A 22,696-nucleotide genomic window follows, 5' to 3' on the forward strand; every position below is an offset into this window, starting at 1 on the left:
GAACTGGTGTGTGGTTTTGTTTTGGTAGGATTCATTTTGGTTGAATTGTTTATACTGCATACTTCACACAAGTGAAAAAGGACAGACTGATTCCCTTCCTCCAAAATACAAATGCTGAGGTTTATGATGGTTCTCTGTGGACAAGCATTTGTTCCACATTTTAGAGAGTGCAGGCTCTTGTGCAGACATATTTTAGTCTGGTGACAGCAATAGTTGGTAAGATAAGGAATTTTATTATTAGACTTTCCTGCACCAACAGTTCTAAATAATAAGAGGGAAAGAAAAGGAGCAGGAGAAATCAAGGTGAAAGAGTAACTAAGGCCCATTTCCTTTATGGTCTTTATCAACAGGTATCAATGATTCAATGATTATTTTATTATTTCTATTACAATTTTATTCTGTGCTTAACAACACTGTTGGCCTGGGCAGATGCACTTCTTCCATTCCATCACAAGCCATCCACCTTTTGAATATTAATCAGAAAAAGCACCATATCTTCCTCAAAATCAACCCATCCCTCTGGAGACTAAGCCACCTGTCACTGAGGTAACGGGGTGATGGAGCCATCTTCATTAGTGCTATGCCAGGTGCTATATCCTAGTTTGGCATCTGTAACACTGGTGTAGTAAATGAAAAGACACCAGGAAATGCAGTAAGGCTAATTAATATTCCAATAAATCACACAGTACATGCCCTCTTGGGGTGTGTTTTGAAGGCACATCATCTACCAGAGAAAGACCAGCAATGTATTGGTTGACGTATGCCTACAGGTATGCAGCCCGCTGACTTCTGCCGATTGAAAAGTTAAATGCATTTAAACAGTACCCCAACCCCTAACACTTTTACACCTTCATTAAATTTGGCTGCAGCTCAGACAGGAACACCTCCAGCTCCATGGGCCAGAAGTCATGAGTTTTCTCCGCTTAACAGATCACTCAAAAAAGAGTGAAGTTTCAGGTGACCACAGACCGATTACCCTTTTGCTTCCTTAGTCACCTTTGTAGGGATCCCAAGTATGGACATGCCGTATTTCTGTCCCTTCTGACTTTCAGTAACAGGTTCAGTAACCCTCAGAAGTATGGCACTGTGGAAACCACTTTCAGAGACTCCATGGGAGGTTACCAATCGGCAAATCACCCACAGGCTTTCACCACAGAAGAGATGTGGAGGGCAGCATTCCCACAGAATATGGCATGCCGAGCTCTCACATCTATGTGCCTGCGGAATAACCTCCACTTTCCTGTTTCTCTACCTAAGTTAGGGCTCTAATTAGATCTTTTTCCTCATGCTTATTCCTACAGAACTGCTGCCTGCACCTTCTCCACCTCACCCACATACATACAAGTTGGTTTGGGCTCTCAGACGTTCCCCACTGCCCCTTGGTTTGGGCACTTCTATTGCCATTGTTAATTACACATAGGTATTTGAAAATACTGTACCTATGCAATTCCTTATTGCTTCCACATTTAATAACTCCTGTGTTCTTTTGAGTTCATACTGTCTCAACTTTCTTGCTACATTCATAATGAGAGCCACCTCACAAAAGCCTATGTTAGACAAGAGACTTCCCTCCTATATACTCAGCAAATGAAGTATCAGCAGACAGAAAAGAACGTTTTCCCAGTCCCAAAGCTGCCTCCAGCTTGGTGGAACATAACCTCGTCCATTCAGCTTTTCCACATTAACTTAGCACCAAAGAGGAATGAAAGAAGCACAAGAAGAATTAAGAACACATCTTTTAAACAATCATATTAATCACATTCATCAATGGAATAAAGCTGAGCCACCTCCCCACCTCTGGCTTAGCCAGCTCTCTCTCCTCTGTGCAGTATCTTCATGGTGACCACCACAGGAGGCAACAAAGGTGGGGAATTCCTCTGTAAGGATCCACTGCTGCTTATTTATGTAGATAGGCATCCAGCCACAGCTCCCCTGAATCTTTCAAAGAGCTGCCAAGAGAGAACCACATTTCCTTAGAAACAAGGTAATGAAATACAGCGCCCAGGGAACAGACCATTGTGAGAATTCCTGTCTATAGATTAAGCAAAGGAGATCACAGCATGGTTTGGGTTGGAGAGGACCTTTAAAGGTCATTTAGTGCAACCCTCCCGCAATGAGGAGGGACATCTTCAACTAGATCAGGTTGCTCAGAGATCTTCAGAGGCAAGGCAATGTAGACTACAGCTCCTTGGAAACAAGAAGAACCACCAAACCACTGTGGCTACATCAAAGAAAGACTGGAATGTTAAAGGAAACAACTTAATTAGAATGAAAACAAAAGGAGCAAGCATGGCAGAAGACAGCCACACGACTTTTCAATGCAATAAGAAATATCTGGGAGGCAAGGAGGGGAGAAAAGGAAGAAAAAAGGAAGAATGAATGATGGTTCAAATTCATCTTTATGAAAACACCTCTTTCCCTGGAGACAGAGGTGCCAGACCTGGCATCCTACTGACCTCTGTCTCTTCAGAGCTGAAGAAAAGGAGCTCTCCATTAGGTCGTTCCTACTGACACCTTCCGTCTGCTGCTACTGAAACCAGCACCACAGCTGAAGTTTTCCAATCCCCTTCATAGTCATCTATACTATCTACAGCTATTCACAGAACTTCTGTGATCCACGCTGGCTGCCCCTCACCTTCCCCCATCCCTCGCCTTTTCACTCCGTAATATTGAAAAACCTTTCACTTAGGGAATGCAGTAGGTTGATACATACTGCACTATGTCCGCAAAGGCAGTGAGCAATGGCTTGCACTGGTACTCAATACCATGTTTGGCACACAGGGACTTCACCAAAGGGGCAACCTTCCAGTAGTTGTGTCGAGGCATTGTTGGAAAAAGGCTGTGGGAAAAGAATATGGTGATTCAATGGCACCCATCATGACCCCACAGAATTTCTGCCCCTCTTCTGTGCCTAAGCTTGGGAGTGCCTCAACCTCCCCTTGTGCCCATAGCCATTAGAGCTCTGTAGCGGTCCCTCTCGTGTCACTTTAGTCAGTGCCTGTAACACCAGGAGGCTGGCAATTCTCATTCCTGTGCCATGCTACTCATATCTGAAGTGGTGTTGGTGCTCCCCAGTGCTCCAAAAAGTTTCTTGGAGTTCCCATTCCATCCCCATGTAAAGAACACAAAATTTACCCACATTATCTTTTGTTCTTGTATTAGCTGATAGAGAGACAGGGACCTTGTAGGCTCTTCAGACCTAGTGTAACTCGCATACTCATTGAAATTCCCTCACATCCCCAACCCATACTTCAACTCACTGGTGCTCGATCTGGAAGTTCAGATGTCCACTAAACCAGTCATTGAATAAGGACTGATGAACATTACAGGTTGCCTGGAGCTGAAAAAGAAAGCACAAACCAGTAACATTTAAGTTTTGCTTTAGGAATGCCTCTTGTCTTACATGTGCCAAACACAACAGTAAGCACAAGTTCCTTATCATCTCATGCCTTCTGGCTGAATACAGCAGCTCCAAGAGCTATCTCCAATCAACACGAGATGGCCATGCTGAGATATACGATTCTTAGGGGCATAATTTAGGAAAACAGACTTGACTTCCCCAGTGAGATAAGCCATAACAACTATGACTTCCACCTCCCTCACTTAAAAAACTGTGTAATGGCTTCAGAACTAAAATAAGACAGAGCACACAAGAGAGATGTGCATCCTTCATGCACAGAAAGCTCTCTATCTGAAGAGCATTTACAATGCTCTAATTATTAGATGCAGATGCTCTGCATCTTCTGCACCTTCTTTCTTTGCACTAATCACTCGCTTCACACAGTGAGGACAAGCTGCTCATGTTTTCCTCTCTCGGTTCCCATCACTTCTGCAATCAGCTCTCTTGGGCATTATGTACCCAGAACTGTAACTTCTCACCTCAAAGTCACAGGTCTCTGGAAAGAAGGTCTTACCTGGGTAGAGAACCAGTCCATATTCTTATCATAATCAATGTGCATCGGGATGTGATTCATTTGTGTAACCCAGACAAACCAGTTACTTTCTATAAACCTGTGCATACAAACACACACAAAACCATTACTGGTCTCACACCTATGCCATAACAAGTCAGTACAAAACACTCGTACGCATACAAGCTAGACGTTGCTTGATAAAACGAACACCAGGAACCCCAAACATCTGGTCAGCAGACCAGACCTACACACACCTTCTACCTTCTACACAGACACTTTCTACCTTCTAAAGACACATGCCTGACCGACAACAACCTCTGTCCGGCTGAAAGTCATAAAGAGACAGAAGAATAGGGAGCCGATAAGAAAGATAACCAGGAGGCTGAAGAAAAGCTGACACAAAGGAACTGCGTAAAGAAAATGCAGGAATTGTAAGTTGAATGATACCTGACTAACAGATGAAGCCCCAGGATACCCTTCACCCCCAATAAGGGCAAGTAGGTGAGAAAGAATCGGATGTAGAAGGTCATCATCCAGGCCAGGTCCTGTAGTATAGGGAACAGATAAAACTTCATTAACAGGAAAAATTACTGGCTTCTGAATTTACCATCCACTCTATGTAGTACTCCCTTTAAAACCTCCCACAATATCTTCTGATAGATTTTTCCTCCCCAGCCCCATCACAAAGCAATCTGACACACAGCCACTCCCCAGCCATTCCTGTGCTCTGGAGCCCGGCACAGGGCTTATGAGTCTTATGAGCCTGGCACAGGGCAAGCACTAGAGAGGACACGCTCTAAAGCATCACGCTTTCCTCTGGATCTAAAGAGGAAGAAAGAAGTGAGAAAAGCCAATTAAAAGAATAAAGAGCTCTGGTTTACCTCCATGTCATCCTTTTTTGTTCCTCTTCACATTTCTTGCAAACTCTGACTTCCCTCATGTTCATTTTCTCCTGACTGTCCCATACCCCAGGCAAGAATAAACCAGCCAAGATGCCTTGTCTCTAACCACTACATCTCAGAGAAGAGCCATCTTTTTTCTATATTTTTTCTAAAGTCTCTAAACGCCATGTTATTTCTCAAGGTCCTAGATCTTCCCCTAATAAACTACCTTCCTAACGACTCTGAAAGTCTACTACACATTAGTTATTCCACTTCACACCGAACTGTGAGGATTCAGTTTTAGGCTACCTGAAAGTTACTTGATTTTTAGATATCATTTTGCAAAATGGACGCACACTGAATACTCCTCTGACCCTTCCTGATTTCTGCTACTTTTCCCCTTTTTCTGTGCCTGTCAGTTTCTATTGTATTGGTTTAGGAAAACAAAAAAGAGTGGTCAGAATGACTGCTTCTACCTTAAACTAGACTCTCATGCTACCTGAAGGACAAGTTCTGTATGAATATCGACTCCGCAGAAGAAGGAATGCTTCCAGACACTCACACACCCCGGACCGAGCCAGAACATCAGAGAACATCTTTTGTTACCCAACTGTGAATGGATCTTTCACAGAGGAGAAGGGCTCTGTGGAAGGTACCCCCTCTCCCCCAGCAAACATTATTGCTCAGATCGTATACCCACACCCCTTGCCACAGAGATACATGGCTCAGAGTTCCTCCCAGTAATTTCTTCACAGAAACGTATCTGTAAAACAAGGAGAAGTCACCATTGGCAATGCGGAGCCAACTTACCACCCACTGTTTCCGCTGAACCACAAAGTAGAATATGTACCACTGGAAGTAAAGAGGCACGAGAGCTGGAGGACCAACTAGAGTGGGGAAACAGATTGCAGAGACATTAACTGTGCCCTTTTATCCCAGGGAGATGGACTGGAAAAGGAAGGCATTGAGTGAATGCTGCCCATAGAACTGCAAAAGGGTAGGGTTACTCACTGAAGAAGAAGTACTTGTGCTGGTGGTTATACGGCATGAATTTCTTCTTTTGTACACCAAGCTGTTAAAATAAGCAAATTACTTAGGCTGTGAAGACAGCTAAAGACATCTGTACATAGATGGACATACAAAGTCCTACATATGATTCCGAAGAAATGCATACTTAGATACCTCCTAACCTTTGAAAGAGATGCCCTATCAAACCATGCCAGCATCCACATGCCATTGGCTTCATCATCCCCTGGAACTTCAGTCTATGACTGCTATGGGAAGTCTTCATCCCTGCCTTGGATGCAGAAGAGGCTAGGTAGTCCCCTGCACCACAGACAGTGACGTACTCTGGAAGCTCTTTGCCTACAGAGGGCACAGTTGCCTAACAACACTTAAACTGAAAACCACATGAGGCACTGAGAACAGTTTGCTGCCAATATACAGCTTCAGAAAAAAAGAAAAACCTATGATACTATCAATAAAGACCACAGCACGTAGAACTCCCACCTACTTGCAATTAGTCTCCAAAGCAGAGAAATGAGCATCTAGACATTAAACTGTGTGCACAGGAACAGGACTGAATAGGTTATTGTCCCTCTGAGCCTGCTAATTTTTCACTGTATAAAAATAACAGAACATGTCACTGACTTCCTTGAGGAACTCCATTATAACCCTGTATATGTCCAAACTAATTCCAAACAGCAGCCCTCCCTTAATTTCAATGCAAATTGGAACGTTTAAGCCAGGAGACACTATGAATTTATGTAACTATTTTTTTTAAGGACCAGCAAATGCTAAAGCCATTCAATTAACTTCAGAGTTGTACCAGAAATACAGTTGGACTCCAGATGGGACCCAGTCTGACACCCACTGTCAGACTGAGACCACTGAACTATCTTCTTTCATCAGTAATTGTAAACGTTCCAGATAGTCCTTGCTTGTCATCCACTACTTCATTTCCCAAAACACTACAATTAGTCCAAGCTGATCTTGGTAAAGAGAACAACTTGCAATCTTATCTTCATACAACCGCAAGTCTCTCATCAGAGAAATACAAACTTGTAATCGTGACAAATATTTCATTCTTATTTTAAAACACAGCAAAAATAACTTCTATTGAAATTTTAAGAATATAAAAATCTCAGAAATACTGAAGTATTACCAAGGAATATTAGGGACAAGTGGAAGGCAAAAATAGCACTATATAAAATAGCAGGTCAACTCAAATAATTTTCTGGGTGTACTTCTCATTTTACAGAAGCAGTTTGGGTGTTTGTTTTAAAACCTTCAGAGTAAATTTGGAAAATTTCAACCCACAGCAAAATTGTATTAGGGCAAAAACCATAAAAAAAAAACCATTTGCAACATTAAGTATATGGAAGCTAGTGATGCATCAGGATCTTTTTTCTTCTTGTTTTTCAAAGGCTATTAATGCCAAGCTGCACCTTCTCCAAATTTCCAAAATACTGAGACAGCTCATTGACCAAGCCAACTGGTCACTAGTCTCCAAGCTCCCTGAAGCTTTCCAAATTTGAATCCTAATGCTGTAACCTCCCAGCCTTCATCACGTCTCACCTCTACAGAGAGTATTCTTCCCAAAGCAAAAAATGAGGGGTGCATCTTAATGTCAGGGTCCTTTTGGAAGCAGTTGGGTTTAGCGTGGTGTTGGAAGTGGAGGTGATTCCACCAGCTAGCTGGTGCTCCCTGCAGGAAGGGATGAGAAGAGAGTGCTGTAAAGAAGTTGTACCTTCTGCCCTTCGTCCTCCCTCCCCAGCAGTTCCTTGCATTTGCTCTCTTCTTATACTGAGATTGGTTTTGACTGCAGAGCTTCCCAGGCAAGGCTCTAGCAGTCCCTCTCAGCACTGAATGCCCACCTTCAGATGGCCGATCACAAACTTGTGCACCCAGTGGTTCCATCTGGACTTGCTAAAGACTGAAAGGTGTCCAAAATCATGCTGGAGCCAGCCAGCCTGGGTCTGGAATTAAAAAAAAAACAAACAGTGCTGCTGGGGAAAAAGAAGAGTCAAGAGGCTCTGCATCGGAAAAGGGCTTTCTTTTCTCCCACTCCCACGCTCCTCACAACGTAACCCTGGATAGCAAGAGCATTTCTATTACTAAAACCCAGTCCAAACACTTCTGGTTTACTATATATTACTGCAGTCCAGACTTTGCCTAATGACTTTTAGTCCCAGGTAGTTGTTTTCATGAGGAAGGAAAAAATCGGAGCGGGGGGGAGTCATGGAGCTCAGAAACAGCATTTATTCTCTTACAAAACTGCACTGAAATCAGCAACAAAGTCTCCTTTAAGGAGCAGCTTGCTGCTGCCTCCTCTGAGTACTTGTAATTCCAAGGGGATCAGCTGGCCACAGGAGAAATAGCTGGGGCTTTGAAAGCTGCTCTGCCCTCTCCTCTAACTCGCTGCAAGTTCCCATGGGAACACGGTGGCTTGGCCCCTGCACAGTGCCTTGGAGTTCTGGCACAAGGGACCTCAGAAGGGTAGCATGGCTTTCATTGTATGAAGAAGGCTGGGAATAAGGAGGGCTTTGAGGAACTACAGGAAGGAAAAAGCAGGGCAAAGCCTGCTCTACCGAAGCAGCATGTTGTGGCACTGTAATTTTGCCCCTTCGGTGGGACCCAGGGAGAAGCGGGAATTTGGGCAGTCCATGAAGACAAGATTTCTCCTGTGCTTATGGCAATGAGTGCCTAAGTCTCAAAGGGTTGGCTTTTGGTGTTTCTGGGGCTTCTTTTCACCTAGCTGCTTACCTGGACAGTGCCTAGAAGCACTGCAGAGAAGAGGAAAGGCACTGTGGATGCTCCAAAATACCAGATGGTGAGCCAGGCTGCAACATCCAACACCAAGATGTGACAGAGATACAGGATGAAAAAGGTGCGGTTGGGGTTGAGAAGCCCCATCTTCTCGACGGCTGCACGGAGTTCACGGAAATCTTCTACCAGCTTTTTCTGTGGGGAGACCCAAGAGTATCTGCTGGTCTGAAAATGCCTCAGAAACCCGAAGGCGAGCTCAGTTTCCCCTCTCAAGGAGCTACTGTGGCAATGGGAAAAAGCTGAGAGTCACCTGGAGGCAAACCTTCCCTAAGACTACTAATAATGACATGAAGTCAAGGGGAAGCTTCAGACCAACACAGAGATTCCAGGAGATACTATCATTTTATGTACAGGGAATTCTGGCTGCCAGTAAGAGGAGATGAAGAGCACAATTTCAACCCGAATACAAAGTTTTTAAGATACTTACATTCTTGCTGGGCTCAAAGCTGGGTTGATCTGGTGCCAGTTCCCCAATCAACAGTGGGCGCATGTACTTTCTTACTAGTGTCTTGTCAAGATGAAATGCTATGAAAGGATCCTGAAATACAGATATAGGAACAGGATGAAGAAAAACGATTGTTCAGGTGGCAGCAAAAGAAATGTATTTCATGATATCCTGGACTTGGCAGAAAGCAACCCTACTAATGGAGCTGTCTGAACCAGATCTTACTGCCACAAATCTTACTGCTTTCTTCACACTGCAAATGATCATTTGAAGCTGAATTCTCTGTATCGTTTCCTATCTGGATGCTGTTAAGTGCAGGTCACCAAGAAATATGGGCTCACTCCCCTCTTACTTGTGAATCTGAAAATTTCATACCCCGTTGAACCTCAAGATATATAATCTCAACCACATATTCCTCAGTCTCTATTTTGTCTTTACCTTCCATCTTATTTTTCCTCAGGCCCCATATCCTGAAATGAAAGTCTGACTGGGGAGGAGGGCAAGATATTAGCACAAAAACTGAATCAGCTAGCTGAACTGGGAAAAATAATGGGACAAGCAGGACACAGACAGGTGATGGCAGCTTCTGGTGACCCACACCAATCTCTCAAAAGCCCCACATTGTTCCAAACGTGCTTCCTTGGCAATCCCCGATGCCCACCCTGCCACATCTTCCTAGAATAGTTTTGTTTTCTTGCTACCGGCCTCCTGTTCCCCATGTGGTTCCCCTCCATGTTTCTGAAGAGTCCCACGAAAAAAAGCCTTTTTTCATCCCTACCATTCAAAAGATCCCTGTTAGGGAAATCAGTTACTTTTCTCATTTAAATGTAATGTCTATCTCCATGGTAACCAGGCAGCAAGGTGAAAAAATCACTAGCGATTGTTACCACTATAGATTCTACCACTATATTTAGATTACAAATCCCCTGAGCACACACAGCAGTTTTGACATCTACTTCTTCCATTTATGTCCTTTTGCATACTTCTCCCTCCATGTCCACATCAGCATGTATTTTCCAATCTCCCTCAGCCTAAGGCTCTTTTTTCATTTCTGAGACAATATTTGCCCACTGCACATCAGTTTGGAAGCTACCTGCACCATGAACCGTTCAGCACTATAATTACTAGCTCATCATTGTATGCTTTCAAAATAAATTGTCCTTTTAAAAGATGTCTAGTCAAGAAAGGGGTTAAAAAAACAGCTGATGTTGCCAGCTCTGGGTCAGCCCTGTTGTACTACAGATGTAGCATCCCTGATGGAGTACTCTCTGTTCAGGCTTATGTGAATAAAGGAGGGAAAGAGAAGAGGAGAATGTACATTTGCATTTTCTCATTGGAAGAGGAAAAAAAATGGGGAGGAGTATCTGGGCAGATTAGAGTAGGATGGTGCCACACGTTTAGACCAATCCTTTCCACGGAGGCTGTAAAACCTGGCAGTGCAATCCTAATGGGAGGTTAAAGGACTGCTGATTCCAACTTCAGGAAAGCAGAACACTCCAGTGGCATTCAGCAAACTAAAAGTGTTCTTTCCTGACCTTTCCCTCTTTTTTTTTCCTGTTTTTCAGGAGCCTGATTCTTTTCATTTCCAGGACAAAACTATTAAAAAAAATTGGAATTTACTTGGCTCAGGTTCCTGAGCGGTCAGCAGTTCAATTGCACCCAGCAGTGACACAGACAACGCCTAAAGAATGCAGCTGGCTGCAATCTGACCATCTAATCGTGTTCAGCTCTATGTGCTGCCCGCTCTGACCGACCCATTTCTGATCGCGCAACAGCAACAGGTCTTCGAAAATGCACGTGCGCCTCCTGACCTCATGAAGTATGTGCAAATTCACGTATAATTTAAAGCTGAAGATAATATGCATATGATCAAGTGAAGGAAAGCACTAGATCTCAAGGTTCATCCTTTCTGCTCAGGGACAAAACTGGGCTGAAACACGGTCCATCAAAAACACTCTTGAGGGTAGCTTCAACATCCCACACCTGCCCTTGGGTCTAAATACCTCCTTTTGGAGAAACGCATTTTCTTTCGTTAAAGACATGACCGGGCGAAGGAAGGCAATAACGCTGACAAAATTACCCCACACCCTGCGCTGCCAATTCGAACAACGTTGACTCCGCTTTGCGATGGTCACTGGCGCTCAGACACGGGTGTTTTTTTTTTTTTTTAAAGGACTGAAATACGACTTTCAGCACTATTTTACACCAGCGCCATCTCCTGAAAACACCGCCCTGGGTTTTAAAGTTAAAGGAAGCTGAAGGCATTCGTATACTTGCAAAAAAAAAAAAAAAAAAAAAAAGTCTAGCCCCGCACACCCCGGTGTCCCTGTGAATACCTCGGGTGTTTCTCTTCAGATCTGGCCTGTGGCTAGACGTGGATCAAACCCGGGGTGTTCTTATTTACCCCATTTATGCAAAAACGACTGGGTTCCCCCTCCCCCAGATTTATGCCCCGTTGCGGACACCCATTTTTGGTAGCATTCGTTATTATTTTTGTCATATTGCCCACGCCCCGAGCATCCCTCTTCCAGCCCTCCCGCGGATGCCCAGCAAGACCCCCCGCGCCCCCCGCCGCCCCTCACGGCCCCTCACGGCCCCTCACCGTGGCGTCCTGCCCGGCGTAGTGGCTGATGACCCGGGCCCCTCCCGGGTGCCTCCGGCAGAAGTGACTGATGTCGTACACCTTCCTCTCGATCACCAACCACCGCTCCTGAGGCGGCGGACCCCCCCCGTTCCGCTGCTCGATCTCCTCCCAGGTAAAGAAACGAAGCCCCCGGCCGGGCTCCGGGTCCTCCATGGTTCGGTTCGGCTCCGTTCGGTGGCGCTCGGCTCGGCTCGGTTGCGCTCGGCTCCGTTCGGTGGCGCTCGGCTCGGCTCGGTTGCCCTCGGCTCGGCTGGCTTACGGTTCGGTTCGGTTGGACTCGGTTCGGCTCGTTTCCCCTCGGTTGGGCTCGGCTCGCTTCGGTTCGATTCGGCTCGCTTCGGTTCGATTCGGCTCGCTTCGGTTGGGCTCGGCGCCGGCCGAACCCTCCCCGCCAGCACCGAGTCCCCCCTCCTCGCTCCCTCCCAACCTCTTGTAAACGGGACCGCTGGCCCGCCTCCCGTTGGCTCCCCGAGCCCTCAAGCCCCGCCTCCCCTCGATTCCCCCAAGCCCATTGGGTCCCGCTCGCCTTGCGCCCGCCCCTCTGGGGGAACGCGCGGTGGCGGGGCGGGGGGATGCGGCGCCCGGAGGTGCAGCCAGCGTCGCTGCGGGATTTGGTGATGGAAATCAAGGAAAAGGAGGAAACTTCGGGCCCCGGCAAAAAGAGGGTGCCTGGCATCTTCAGCTGCCCAGACTGGAATAAATTCTGGGCTGTAGTAGAGCGTTGGTGCAGCCGTAGGCACGGGGCGAAATTCTTTTGACCGGATCTATCAACCTCCTCGTCGTGGCGTGCTCAAAAAGTAGCCGGTTCCAAGATGCATTCCTAAAAGTGCCGGTGCTGGTGCCAGGGCTGTTTAAATGCCTTCACTTCCAGGAGGGGAAATGGGAGAAATGCACCTTTATAGAGATTGTCTGACTGTATCAAACTGGGGGGGGGGGGCACAGCTGATATGGTGGAGGGCGAGAAAGATGGGCCGGCTGACAAGAACGTCAAGTAGTTTAACATAAGCAAATGCCAAATCCTGCACTGAGCGGGTAAGAAACGTGGGAAAGGGATCAAAATACCAAGCGACTGGCCCTAGGTGACTTGCTAGTTGGACAGGACAGAGGCTTGGTGGTCAATGTTCCATACCAGGTGAAGTCACAGCCTGGAAAATGATATCATGAACCAGACAGAGGGTTTGGAGAAAGCCGAAAAGCCACAGACCCGAGCCATCAACAGAGGAACGATACGTAGGCTCTGCAGCGCAGTTCACTGTTGCTTCTTTTTAGATCACTTTCACAACCTGTTTCTCCTTTACTCTGGGCTGAGGATGCCTCATCTTCCCTGCCCTTGGTTTTGTTTCCCTTTTCCAGCAAATCTCTCCGGCTTTGCCATCTGTCCTGCCTCTCCCTTTCAGCTGCCGCAGCCTTTTCTGTTCCTCTGGCTCCATTTGGGTGCTGCTGCCTGGATATGCAGCCAGAGGGAGGAAAGGTGTCACCACAGGTCTATCGCATAATGCGCCTGTTTAAGGGTCTGCAGATGATTCTTCATATAATAGACTACTGCATAATGATAGAAGAGTGAATGACGCTGAAATAGATCCATCTGTGTGGGACTTCATACATACACATTACAAGTGTACATTAAAATGCCTGGTGCCACATTCAGCTCCCTTCTTGCTCTCCCTCATAGCAACAGTCTTCTCTCTGAACTCTCATTACCGATTCCAGATTTCTTTGTTTTCATTCACACCTTCCAATCTGACCTAGTTACAGCAATTCCAGTTGAATGTAACCATAGAAACAAAGAACCACCAGACTGCATCCCTTCTTGTTCTGAACATCACCCGATTGCTACATCGCGTCTTTCTAGCTTGAAATTCTATGCCTGCAGAACACTGCATCAGACATCTTTCATTTCCCTCCCTTTAGCAATGCCACAGCTAATGCATCGAGTAAGGCATCCCTGCTTCTACACATTTGCACTGTCGTCCATGAAAGAAAAGGTTCTCTCCTGACCTCAGCAAAAATTAAGTTGCTTTGTATGTTGACTGCTGACCATCTCACAAACATAACCATAAAAGACATTAATAAATGTTTAGCATCTTTTTAAATTTAACCATTATATTCAGAACAGTGCAGTAATTATTTCAATTTCTATTTTTCCTGATTATCTATTGCACAAAAGAATAATTGTCCTAAATTTAGTTGATATTTTCAGTTTGACTTTTCCTCATGAATACAGGGGGGCATTGGTCAGTTTTCTTTTTCCTATATGCCACATTAAAAAAAAAAGTTCTATCTTCCTATACAAGTTGGAAACTTGTTTTAAGGGATCTTAACAGTAGCCAAAAAGCACCACTGAGCTTGATAAACTGCAGTCTTGTTCCCCTCATATGCCTCCTCAGATTTCAGCAGGACCAGAAGCTATAAGGCATGTTAACATCTCATTAACATATTTTCCCAGACAAATTATACAAGAGTCCTTGGAATTACCTTCAAAGCTTCTTCTGACATAAAACCTGTGGCTCTGTTTCTTTTCCCCTCAGTAGATGGTTCAGCCCAAGACAAGACATCGTGGAGGCTACTTGACTCACCCAGCTCCAAGCAATGAAGGTTTCCGTGTCCTGCTACAACCGGCCAGTTGTCCACAGTGGTTGGTTCTCTGGCACTTGCCGTAGTCAGGATTTCAATAGGTCCCACAGAGGCAAGAATGAGATCTTTGTAATAAAGACTGCAAGGGAAAAGCAGCTGCCATTATACACTCACTTGCATCCTCCATCCAGCTACAACTGTTGGCATTAACAGAGAGTCAGGCTTTGCTGGAAGACGATTAACTAGATAAAACCAGAACTGGCCACTTTGCTCTTCCAAAAGCATCTCTTCTTTTCAGTGTTCTGACTCCTTGTTTCATCTCCCATCCCCATTCTCCTTACTGTCATGATCTAGCTGTGACCCAGCTTTCTCGGCTATCAAGGATCACCGAAAATCCGAGGGGAGATAAGAGATGCTCTTTGATTCAGTCTTCCGATCTGGCTGCAATTCACTCTTAGCGCCCTAGATGACTGGGGATCACCAAAAGTCAGAGAAAATATATTAAAACTCCTTATGTTACTACCATGATTTGGCTGTAACATATCTTAAAATACCTAAATGACCTGGGTGATGAAGGATCACTAAGTACCTGGGCATCTGGTGACCAAAGCAGTAATATAGGGAAATAGAAGAGATGGACTGAAAGGGTGGCAGCTTTTATTTTACCATCTTGAAGCAAGGGAAAATGAGTTAGAATAATGGATGGTGAGGTCTGAACCCATACAAAATGGGAGATTTTAAAGGAAATCTAACAAATGCTGAAAAGCAGTTTAAAATAGCAAAGTCTAAAAGAAGAATTGGTGCTTGGCTTTTGTTCAGACTAAGAAAAGCTTAAGAAGCAGGGTTCATGGGAATTGTGGTGTGAAGATTTACAAGATGCAGGCTGCTGCCAGTGCAATTAAAACAGCCACGCTGATGAAGCAAATGCAGGAGGAAACCACCAATTTTAGCGTCATGCTCCTTGCGGGGAAAAGCTTGAAAATCTTGACAGCTCACTGTAACATCACTCCTGCACAAGGCTTAGGATCCACATATGCATTGGAAGGATTAGCATAATGCCAGAAAAAGGGGTAAATACTAGAAATATTTCCTTTATTCTTGTCAACTGTGGCATTCTTGGGAATGAGCTGTAATATTTGGATAATTTGGACTAAATGAGCTAGTATTGTACCTGGAACTATTTGTTTGGATTGCTACAACTTTATACCAAAAATAAATTCTTGGTTTTGCATATAAACAGTGTTTCTTCAGCCCGTATTAACTGCATGGAGTATTTGCTCTGGTAATCTGTCCTAACAACTGACTGTTAAAGTTTAGATGCAAAAATTATACATGACAGAGGGAAAGAATGAATATATTATAGTGCAGACTACCAGAGGAAGATTGTGATTTGGGAGGAGTTTACATCTCGCCAGAAAAAGCAACCAGGAATCACTACACAAAAGGGGTGGGGTTGCTGAGAGAAAAATAAATGTATTTTTTGTCTTCCAGAAGATGTAAATTAAGATTAGTAACTGAGGGAGTAAGGTAGCAATTGTTTAGAGTTTTTCACATTTGAATCTGATGGTAGCAGAACATCAGTAGGATGGACTTTTCATTAAAAATTATTACAAATGCGATTATACTGGCAAGGCAGCATTAAGAATAGAGCCTTTCTCTCCTTATTCTTGTCCTGATGGGTACTCGCAATGCCTGCTGCTTTCTCTGCTAAACAAGTGGGATTATGTACTCTGCTTCCTTGGCATCCCGACCACTGTGTGCCCTGACCCTGGTAATCCCACACGGCCAACCCAAGATCCACTGCAGAATGTGAAATTCATGCCAGCGATGGCAGTACAATGGGAATTTCTGTTTGTTTGTTTGTTGGCTGCCTGGTAAAGTTAGTCAGCTCTCAGCCACTGTCCCATGACTAGAAAAAGTGTCGCCAACTCAAGATGCTAGCGTATGTCAGGGTAAAAAATATCAGACACATCTTTGATAGCATTTTGTCTTCATTTTTAAATATATCAACTTAATTAGCCAACTCTAGTAGCACGTGATCATGAGCTATGTAACAGAGCAGAGGAAGCAAATTGACCAATACTATACAGAATATCTGAAAAAAATTATATAAAAACCTATGTTTTCCAAGAGACATTTTTCTGATTAAAGTTACACTCAAATGCAATGGAAATATAAAGAAGATTTAACAGTGAGTCTAAGACATTCACATTTCTTCCTTTTCACAGATTTTTAAAGATCAGGGGGCTTTTAACGGTCTAATGTTCTATATGATAAGGAACAGAAAATAATTTATTTGCCACGGTAAGCAGCATTTGATTAAAAGGTGCTTCAGAAAAGCATGTAGCCTTGACTTGAAGATAATGCATTAATATTCTTAGCACATATTCTGCTTAACTATTAAAATTTTGAGACTTAAAAGTTTAATTTGTCTGGTTTTGACTTAGAAAATATTTATTGGGGTTTGTTTTACAGGTCTCTCCTACACTAAAAATCAATTGGTTCTGGTATTTCCTCTCTACAGGGGTACTTCCACTCCATAAGCAAGTAATTTCCTGACTTTAGTTTTTCCTTTTTGCATCCTAAAGAATTGCGGATAGACTCAGAACATGTTAATCAACAGTGGAAATCTTTTGGGGGTGTTCCTTGCACTTTAGCGTTGCATATTCTATACCCATGTTTCATCCTGAAGCTCCCACATCCCCAGTCTTCATGCAACTGGCAGTAAACATCCAAGTTAACAAATACATTTGCAGAAACCACATTTTGTCCAGTAAGGAATCTCAAGGACCTGGATGGCAAAAAAATGGTTCTGCCAGGACTGATGTGGAAACACAGCAGGACTCCAAAGGTGGTAAGAGACTATTAAGTTTGGTACGAAACTGTCACTCTCCTTTCTCATTATTATTTAGTCATTTCGTATTTTAATACCTAAAAGCCTTGGTCACAGCCCTGTTTTACAAAGTGCTATATAAATATCTGCTCTTAAAAAACTTTCTTGGTGGCTGGCAGAAGAACAAAAGGCAGTGAGGAGACAATAGCAGTCAGATATTAGTAAGGGACATTTACACTCCGAACTGGGAGCACTGTCACTCAGAAAAAGTATTATCAACAAGCCAACCGCCTTGAGGGCTTCATACTGACCTAAGAACAACATAGTTTAGGATGCCTAAATCATTTTGACAATGGAAGCACTATTCCCAAGCTACTTTCCAGATAGAAATGAGGTCGAGGTATTTTATTGTAGCCTGGGACCCCAGTGTTAAATATTCACGTGAGGAAAAAAGTCTTTCCCTTCTCTTGAAAAAGGCAAATGGAGTTTTCCTTGTGGGTACACATAAGTTTTGAGATGCTCAAAGAAGGTGCAGTTTCTTCTTCTTTTGAAGAGCCATGATATCCTCATAGAACTGATTATTGTTTTGCTTTACTTCAGGGGAAGAATACTCCACCCTGAAAGCCCAAGCTAAGGATCCAGTGAAACACACAGTAGTTATTGCTTACCTTTGGATAAATTACTCCCTGTTACTTCAGCGTCTTGGGTGTCTTTCTGCTTGAACCAGGTTCCTCTGGTGCGGAATCATGTATCTTGATGATATGCAGAACCACATCACCCCTCATGCACCCATCTGTTCTATACAGTGATGGGCAGGGATGTTTCCTCCTCAGAGCCATTTACTGATTGCTTCTCAAGCACTAGAAATTTGTTTCAGGGAAGAGAGAGAAAGAAGGAAGAGTTTGTGTCTGCCCTTAAGGGATGGCAGAGGAGTTTACTTTTGTTATTAAAACGATGCTGCAATGGCATCCCCACCTAACCGTTGGGATCCCTCACCTCAGGCTCCCAGCTCCAGCACGCCTTTCCCCAGCCCAGTCAGGATGTCATTTAGCTGTTTCTCACTGTGTTTGAATTTATTCTAGTGAATAAATTTGTGAATTTACTGAATAAAATAAATTATTTATTTCTAGTGAAAGGGAGGGAAAGCCTGCGGTCCTTTCTCTCCTTACATGTATTTTTCCTTGATGGAGTAAATAAGGGTAGCTAAAAGTCTAAAGATGCAGCTAAATCTGATCTTCACTCTGTTTTTCTCCCAATAACCTCAGCTCCCACTTTCTGCTTTGGCCCATCCTCTTTTTCCCTTCCACATCCCTGCTCCACATCCCCCCCATACTCCCCTTGCTCACCGCTCTCTCCTGCCGCCTCCTTTTCCCACCACGTGCTGCGGAGCCATCCAGCCTTACCAAGTGGCCAGTGATGGATCTCATGCTTTTGAAACTGGGGGAAAAAAAAAGGAGGATTTTCCCTGCATCCATGAGGACTAACTGCGCAGCTGCAGTGCATTTCCACGTGCTGGTGCCAGATTGGGTGCTGCTATCAGTCATCCTCCAGGTATTGATGGAGACTCTAATTCTTTCTAAAAGGCAGATTAAAAGAATTTTATCTGATCTTACCAACTTCTACATAAAACTCAATAATGGGACGAGGTGACACACACAAAATTGTGATTTCTACTACATCTTTAATACACTTTCCTCAAGATCTCAATTTATTTTACATTAACAAATCAATGCATGACACAGCGTAAAGGTACCTGAACTACCAATTTGCCTGGCTTTTTTCCCCATTCCAGACTCACCCAGCAAGATATCCTTCACTTACCCAATTAGCTTATGTATTTCTACATTACTCTCTAGAGCAGATATACTACTGCTACATGTGCCCCCTACAAAAACTCTTTCTCTTTGCACTTCTGTATGTCCCCTTTTCCATGCTTTCTTCCCTGTCGTGTTTCTCACCTTTTTTCCACCCCCATCTAGTAACTACCCCGTTAAACTCAGGGCTTTTATGTCCCTTACACAAGCTCTTTGTGCCATTAAAGCTACCCCAAGCAACAAATGCAGCCTTTTGCCTACTTGGCCATAGAAGACAGTCTGTTCTCGCATTGCCGTGGCTGGTTTGTGTCCGAGGAGCCAAACAAAACCCAGACAAAGTGCTGCAGAAAGCCTTGACAGCGTTATAGGCTGTGCTGCAAGAAGATGATAGCGCTGGGGGTTTTTTTGATAGGCACCTTTCAATGACTTGTCGTTATTATACAAGTATCTATGTGAAATACCCAGATGCTGGGTGCAGACTTTACATTTATGTCTGTCTAGCAGGTACAAGAGCCGATTCCAAATGTACCCACCTCCTTATCAGTTCATTTCTCAGGAGGGAGGACTCGTTCAGGCAAATATACCATTCAAGCCCACCGTCTGCATATGTAGCCAGCCCTTTGCATTGATTATCCACTGCTTAAAGTCATCAGCTCTGAAGTATGAACTTCCATGGACTCACTGATAAAGCTTGTTGTATATAAAATAACCACCATTTTCAATAACGCTAATACATTCCTTTTGTGGAGCAGTCATCTGATGGACTATGACCATCAGATAATACTGTGAGTTACCAAGAATACATATCTTTATCTCTATAAGTTAAAAGAAGTCATGGCTTTGAATCCAGTTGTGGACACAGAGGATACAACCTTCAATTAGGACACTAAACAAGTAAAAATATTTCATGAATTTGCAAATTAATTTCCTTTCAAAAAAAATCTGTCTTTGCTGTGGATCCCCCCTACTTTCTAACAGTAAAATATCATTAGTGAACCTTGGAGAAATGCATCCTAAAATAATCAGCTGTAGTATGTCTTCTTACTCTTTTCTCTACGTTGCCCAGTGGCCCTCTCCATCTTCTTAGACATCTCTCTGTTCTTCAGCTTTGCAATCTTCTTCTAGATAGAATTATAAAGTAATGCAGTTTGCAAAGGACCTCTGGAGAGCTACAGTACAACCTCCTGGCTCAAAGCAGAGCTACTCTCCCTCTCAGCACAGCCACAGAAACTAGAGAACCAGATCTTCAGCTGCTATTAAAGGAAAATCATTGGGATTCACCAATTTACAGTTGTACATGGTTTTACTCTGCAGAAGCAACAGACCAAGAGGTGTTGCTGGGTCTTTGTTCTGAACTGCTACCAGAAGTTGAAATGTTAAAGTAATTCACATAATCCAATAGATACGCTATAAATTACAGCTGAAAAACAATAATAGCTCTTTATATGCAATGATTTTCAACCTGAGGTCTGCAGACTGCATGGAGTCCATGAACCACTGCGTAGGGGTTCCACAAAGATGACTGGGAATAATATCTATCGCATGGAAGTTTAAATTCCCTAAACATGGATCTCTCACTGAGGTAACAAATCAAAGCAGTGATTTATTGCCAGGCAGAACTTGTCAACATAGATTTGACAGCCAGCCTGATTTCCCTTGGGATTTTCTTCTACACATGGAATCCCAGAGCTGGAAGCAGCTCTCTCCTCTTTTCTCCTCCACCAGTCCAGCACAATGACTGACATGAGCCAAGGTCTGGTGTCGGGACAGTACTACAGTATTTCTTAACAAATAAAGCTTAGAAGAGCCTGACTTTCATAGTTAGAGCCCTTGCTTCAAAGCTGTAGCCTGAAAATTCAAATGATGCGTAGCAAAATGACACTATACTTACAAGCAGAAAAGCAGAGTATCAATAGACACATCATGCAACAGGATCAAAGAAAAAATAAATTAGAGGTGTCACAGAATTGCGCCTAAATTAAACATATTCTGCCGTGTTATCTACCCTACCTTCTTCTGTTCACATTCCTTGATTGTGCTTTCTTATAAAAAGATCTACAGAATGCAAAAGGTGGAGAAGTGATGATCTGAAAAAAAAAAAAAAAAAGGCAGGGTTGTATGTTCATGACAAGGGTCCGTGACTTTCACTGCTACTAAGAGTTTATGTTTCTTTAGATACACTTTCTCACTTTGTTGCATTTGGAGTTCTTGAAGTACAACTCTAAATTCCTGTCTACTCTTTCTATCAGGTGGTCTAACATATGCTTCCCTTTCAGGATGCAGTAATTGGTATAGAAGTCATTAGTGCATTGCTCAGTCAATGAGGTTGCTCAACATTTCACATCACCAAGCCTCAAACCCTCCAGGCTGAACAGATAAATGACTTGCTGGCAAGGTTTCTTCCTATAAACCAGCATGGACTAATTTTGCTCATAGGGTGATTTTGCAAAGGATGGTGCACAGGAAAGGCTGAGACAGGCTTATATGTGCAATTTTTCTTTTTTTTTTCAGCCGAATCCACAATTTATGGCATACGTGAACCTCAAAGCTATTTTAGGGGGGGAGGGGAAACAACCAAAAAACCCAACCCAAACCAAAAAAACCAAACAAATAAAACCAAACCAAAACCAAAACCCCACAACCAAAACAAGGCGAGAAAGAGAAAAAAGGAGAGAATGAAAAGCATCTTCCCGGTGGCCAGCCAGGAACAGAAGCAATGGGGTCTTCCACACAACTGTCCTCTTCTGGACATCCTCTCCAGCGGAGCAGGGAGTGCACAGCGCAGTTTTCCAACAGTAACAATTTTCATCAAAACCCACTTAAGCTCATTACTGGTTACTCTTGCCTGAGATGATGTTAGCGCTGACTGGAGCACCCATGATGAAGTGCAGGAATTGCATGCTCCCTGCACATGTAACGTACAAGTAATACTTACTGGATATGTAAATTATTTATCTATGGTATTATCCAGTAGGCTTTGAAGTTAGAAACTAAAAGCCAAAAGGCAAGGGGCAAAAAAATAGGGTAAGAAAGGATGATTCACTTACCCATGGAAATCAATTTTTAGGATAAATAGGACATAACGGGCAGAAAAACACATCCAAATGCATCCGTGCAAGGCCCTGAGGATAAGGGCACTTGGATACCACAGTAAAAGCACCACAACAGGAGCCTCCAGGTGTGTGGTTAGAAGGGAAAGGCAGGCTACGGCGGCAACACCCTTAGCATTAGAAAGGTTAAAGCATCCAAAATGCTACACAGACACGCCTGCAGGATTAAAATCCTGAAATTCAAAGAACTCAGCACAGAAAGTGTCACGGTAAACTTTTCCCATATCACAAGCAATGAGCTTCAGGTCCACCTTAATGTAGAGTCTTGCTGACATTTATTATTATCCTTGTCAGAGGTCTATTTTGAACCAAACTAAATAAAACTAACAAGTCTTGGGAAAACATTCCTTTCATTTCTGACTTTCGTCACCCCACACCCCAGGAAAAGACTGTTTAATAGGCTGAGGTTCTTGTGCAGCAATAAGACCAGGCAGAAACAGAGGAAACCTATAGAATGCCTGGGCACAAAGGCAGCACAAAGTCATTCTCGCTGGTATAGAAGCGATGCACGTTCTTTCGCTTTGATCTCCGTTCCCGTAGCCTGTGTAAGGAGCACGGGTAGAGAAAGGGAGAGGAGCAAGAATTTTTTAGATATTCACTGTTGTCAGCTCCTTCAGGCTAATGGCAGCAGGCAAAAACAGAGCACCCTTGTC

The 22,696-nt window shown here is 43.7% G+C and overlaps 1 protein-coding gene and 1 long non-coding RNA gene across 2 annotated transcripts; both read right to left on the minus strand.

Moving 5' to 3' along the window:
* Nucleotides 1-218: 218 nt before the first annotated feature.
* LOC142040417 (acyl-CoA (8-3)-desaturase-like) lies at nt 219-12,121 on the minus strand. The gene is made up of 12 exons (XM_075048319.1): nt 11,671-12,121; nt 9,051-9,161; nt 8,561-8,758; nt 7,672-7,773; nt 7,373-7,501; nt 5,807-5,867; nt 5,606-5,682; nt 4,362-4,459; nt 3,915-4,011; nt 3,261-3,340; nt 2,714-2,839; nt 219-1,949 (listed from the first exon to the last, which is right to left on the minus strand). Exons 1-12 carry the CDS (start codon nt 11,863-11,865, stop codon nt 1,898-1,900), a joined length of 1,326 nt encoding a protein of 441 aa, XP_074904420.1. The 5' UTR covers nt 11,866-12,121; the 3' UTR covers nt 219-1,897.
* A 2,187-nt stretch (nt 12,122-14,308) lies between these two features.
* Nucleotides 14,309-18,588, minus strand: LOC142040419 (uncharacterized). Its single transcript, XR_012653212.1, has 3 exons — nt 18,466-18,588; nt 17,788-17,979; nt 14,309-14,425 (listed from the first exon to the last, which is right to left on the minus strand). It is a non-coding gene; the product is annotated as an uncharacterized LOC142040419 (long non-coding RNA).
* Nucleotides 18,589-22,696: the final 4,108 nt, after the last annotated feature.

The sequence above is a fragment of the Buteo buteo genome, chromosome 16 (assembly GCF_964188355.1).
Source record: "Buteo buteo chromosome 16, bButBut1.hap1.1, whole genome shotgun sequence".
NCBI lineage: Eukaryota > Metazoa > Chordata > Aves > Accipitriformes > Accipitridae > Buteo > Buteo buteo.

What these genes read in the sequence shown, in the direction of transcription:
- LOC142040417 (XM_075048319.1), bottom strand. Translation starts at nt 11,865, where the DNA reads ATGGAGGACCCGGAGCCCGGCCGGGGGCTTCGTTTCTTTACCTGGGAG. An exon ending in TGCTTCTAGGCACTGTCCAG is followed by an intron (nt 7,774 to 8,560) that starts GTAAGCAGCTAG and finishes TTTTAATTCCAG; the next exon opens with ACCCAGGCTGGCTGGCTCCA. An exon ending in TGGACTGGTTCTCTACCCAG is followed by an intron (nt 3,341 to 3,914) that starts GTAAGACCTTCT and finishes TTTCTTTTTCAG; the next exon opens with CTCCAGGCAACCTGTAATGT.